At 38.3% G+C, this 4,209-nt stretch overlaps 2 protein-coding genes across 2 annotated transcripts in view; both read left to right on the plus strand.

The window, feature by feature from the left end:
* The window catches only part of LOC109952634 (extracellular calcium-sensing receptor-like), an 8,435-nt gene extending 7,787 nt beyond the window's left edge, over positions 1-648 (plus strand). Inside the window, exon 6 of the mRNA XM_020587809.1 lies at positions 268-648. Within this exon, the coding sequence (XP_020443465.1) occupies positions 268-648 (381 nt within the window). The remainder of the gene's footprint in view (positions 1-267) is intronic.
* Positions 649-1,504: 856 nt separating this feature from the next.
* LOC109952630 (extracellular calcium-sensing receptor-like) lies at positions 1,505-3,266 on the plus strand (the record flags this gene model as incomplete). The annotated part of the gene is made up of 4 exons (XM_020587806.1): positions 1,505-1,621; positions 1,708-1,935; positions 2,090-2,216; positions 2,353-3,266. Coding segments are annotated over 4 exons (1,386 nt in total), but the record flags the coding sequence as incomplete, so codon positions are not given.
* Positions 3,267-4,209: the final 943 nt, after the last annotated feature.

Consider the following 4,209-nt stretch of genomic DNA (forward strand, 5'->3'; position numbering starts at 1 on the left):
AACTCTGAGCTGAGCTTCCTGCTGCTCTTCTCCTTGACTCTGTGTTTCCTGTGTTCTCTGACCTTCATCGGCCGGCCCTCTGAGTGGTCCTGCATGCTGCGACACACAGCATTCGGCATCACCTTTTTCCTCTGTATCTCTTGTGTTCTGGGGAAAACTATAGTGGTGTTAATGGCCTTCAGGGCTACACTTCCAGGCAGTAATGTGATGAAATGGTTTGGGCCTGCACAGCAGAGACTCAGTGTTGTGGCTTTCACTCTCATCCAGGTTGTTATATGTATCCTCTGGTTAACTATTTCTCCTCCTTTTCCATTTAAGAATTTTACCCAGTTCAAGGACAAAATCATCTTAGAGTGTGCTCTGGGATCAGCTGTAGGTTTTTGGGCTGTACTTGGGTACATAGGCCTTCTGGCCATCTTATGTTTTATTCTGGCTTTTCTTGCTCGGAAACTGCCTGATAACTTCAATGAGGCCAAATTGATCACCTTCAGCATGCTGATATTCTGTGCAGTCTGGATCACTTTTATTCCAGCATATGTCAGCTCTCCTGGGAAGTTCAGTGTAGCTGTAGAGATATTTGCTATTCTGGCCTCCAGTTTTGGACTGCTCATTTGTATTTTTATTCCAAATGTTATATTATCTTACTGAAACCAGAGACTAATACAAAAAAAAATATGATGGGGAAAGGAGCATCAAAGTCATTTTGAAAACATAAAATAATATGATAGCAAAGGCATTATAACTTTTATATAATTTTTTAGGCAAACGCTCAATAGTCACCTGTTTTCATTTTATTGAGGAGAGTACCTCTAACATTTTCCCACTGTACTGTATGTGATTTCATTGACATAACATATGGAGATGACAGTATTTTCTGCAACGTACACAACTAGTCAAAAGTATGGACACACTTTCCCATTTGATTCTTTGGGTAATGTGTCCAAAACATTTGACTGGTAGTTTAATATAAGTACAGCTTAATATCTAACTCCTTTCTGATTTAATAACATTTAGTACAGTTTATAATCTTCCAAAGAAAGAATAACATCCACATTTTTCCTAAATAAAAACATGTTTGCCTTCTTTTCTTTCCTCTGGTGGCCTGAGGCTTGAGGTAAACCATGACAACCATGACATCCCTCTTGTTGTCAAAGGTGTATAAAGCCCTGCTGTAAGTTGTAGAGCTGATTCACCTGTCATGTAAAAAAAGAAAAAAAAGCAGAGGCATGTTGTTGTTGAGTTTGTTCTTCTTGCTTCTTGCAATGGGGCAGGGAGAGTTTGTGTGCCAGCTGCGAGGCTTAGTACAACGACCTGAACTGGCCCAGGATGGGGATTTTGTTATTGGAGGCATATTTTCATTTCGCACAGGACAGGATTATGTAACTAACACATTTCAGGCTATTCCAGAAATGCGAAAATGCAACAAGTATGTAATGTCAGACTAGTACATTTTAAATGGGTTGTTTCTCTGTATTTTGTACTGTATTTGAGAAATTAACATGTATACAAATCAGTCTATGCTGTGGCCCATGCTCTCCACAACCTGGTCACATGTGAGGAGAAGGAAGGCCCTGTTTACAATGAGAGCTGTGTTCTGACTAAACACATTGAACCGTGGCAGGTGAGGAAGCACCAGTTAAGTGTGACAAAGTAACAACAGCCGTAATCTGTTGTTTTACACTCGTATGTATATATATTTTTTGCTAGGTTCTGCAATATCTCAACACTGTGAATTTCACAACTAAGGAAGGAGAAAGAGTTTATTTTGACAATAATGGAGACTCACCAGCGACATACGAACTTGTTAATTTACAAATGACAAACAAAGACACCATGGAAGGAGTAACAGTTGGCATTTATGATGCTTCTCTTCCAGAGAGTCATCACTTTATCATGAATAACAACCCTGTTGTCTGGGGAAACAAACTGACCAAGGTAAAACAGATTTCTGGTTGGACTTAACTGATTTACTTAAAGTTGTTTGAAAAACCTTAATATTGATGTTGAGCATTATAATTTTGATGCATACTTAAATGTACATATCGCTTAAATTGCATACAAATTGTTTATATTTTGTTTATATGTGTAGGATGTGCCTGTGTCAGTCTGCAGTCAGAGCTGTCTGCCAGGAACTCGCAAGGTCCTCCAGAAAGGAAAGCCCATCTGCTGTTATGATTGCATATCTTGCCCAGCAGGCGAGATCAGTAACTTAACAAGTAAATAAACTATGTACCAGTGTTTAATTTGCTATGTGAAAACTATAGAAAACTATAATGTGGTTTTATGATTGTTGACCTCAAATAATAACAGTGATTTAACTTCACACATCTTTATTTTGCTTTTCATTTGCAGATTCAATATACTGTTTGAAATGCCCAGCGGAGTACTGGTCCAACAAACAAAGAGATGCCTGCATCCCCAAAGAAATAGAATTCTTGGCATATGATGAACTCCTGGGAACACTGTTAGTCTTGTTGTCATTACTAGGAGTTTTTCTATCTATGATCATAATACTAGTTTTCTACTACCACAGAGAAACCCCAATAGTGCGAGCCAACAACTCTGAGCTGAGCTTCCTGCTGCTCTTCTCCTTGACTCTGTGTTTCTTGTGTTCTCTGACCTTCATCGGCCGGCCCTCTGAGTGGTCCTGCATGCTGCGACACACAGCATTCGGCATCACCTTTGTCCTCTGTATCTCTTGTGTTCTGGGGAAAACTATAGTGGTGTTAATGGCCTTCAGGGCTACACTTCCAGGCAGTAATGTGATGAAATGGTTTGGACCTGCACAGCAGAGACTCAGTGTTCTGGCTTTCACTCTCATCCAGGTTTTGATTTGCATACTTTGGCTGACAATCAACCGTCCTTTTCCTTACAAGAATTTCTTGGTATATAAGGACAAAATCATCTTAGAGTGTGTTCTGGGATCACCTGTATGGTTCTGGGTTGTGTTGGGATACATTGGACTCCAAGCTCTCCTCTGTTTTGTACTTGCTTTTTTGGGTCGAAAGCTGCCTGATAATTTCAATGAAGCTAAACTGATCACCTTCAGCATGCTGATATTCTGTGCAGTCTGGATCACTTTTATTCCAGCATATGTCAGCTCTCCTGGGAAGTTCACTGTGGCTGTGGAAATATTTGCGATTCTGGCTTCAGGTTATGGGCTTCTTTTCTGCATCTTTATCCCCAAATGCTATATTATTTTACTGAGACCAAAGCATAATACCAAAAAGCATTTGATGGGCAGAACAGAAGATACTCAACAGTAATTTTATATTGCTGTCATTCCTTTGTTTTGAAAATGTACTTTGTTGTTGTTATTTATAGTGTCTATTAAAGTTGTAAAATAATGTTATTTTTCCCTTATTATTTACAGACTCCCTAGTGCAACCACTGTCTTCCCAATGTTAAAGATGTATCTAATATTGTATGCATTAATTAATTATTGATTAACAATTGATATGCACTAATATTTGATTCCCCGCAGTAGCATAGATTTCTTATTTCTATCACACAAATATTGATAGTCTGCGCACCTGTAAACTCGGAAACTGCCTGATAACTTCAATGAGGCCAAACTGATCACCTTCAGCATGCTGATATTCTGTGCAGTCTGGATCACTTTTATCCCAGCTTAAGTCAGGTCTCCTGGGAAGTTCAGTGTTGCTGTAGAAATATTTGCTATTCTGGCCTCCAGTTTTGGACTGCTCATTTGTACTTTTATCCCAAAATGTTATATTATCTTACTGCAACCAGAGAAGAATACAAAAAAGAATGTGATGGAAAAAGGGGCATCAAAATCATACTGAATACAAAAACATATGGTTGAAAAGATTCAGGATCATATGTTTTTTCAGTAATACTTTAACAGGATTGTGAAGTAGACAGTTAAATGTATTGTAACAGGGATAGTCTGTGCACCTGTAAACTGGCAGGTACATTGCAGGAAAAGCAATAATGCAAAATGAAAAACTAGCTCCTGCAAACAATAAACTAATACAAATGAATAATTCACAATAAGCTTCAGAGGAACAACAGGAAATAGATCAAAAAGTACATAGGCCACATTGGAACAGTTAATTGAATCAAACTCTGCTATATACAGTGAAGACACACTGTGAATTAGAAACATATATCCTACTATCCTATCTTTGTATGTTTTCTCAAAACATGAACTGTCAGAGATTTTTTCATCTTAGTTTATCTTTACAG

The sequence above is a fragment of the Monopterus albus genome, unplaced genomic scaffold, assembly GCF_001952655.1.
Source record: "Monopterus albus unplaced genomic scaffold, M_albus_1.0 scaffold480.1, whole genome shotgun sequence".
Taxonomy (NCBI): Eukaryota; Metazoa; Chordata; class Actinopteri; order Synbranchiformes; family Synbranchidae; genus Monopterus; species Monopterus albus.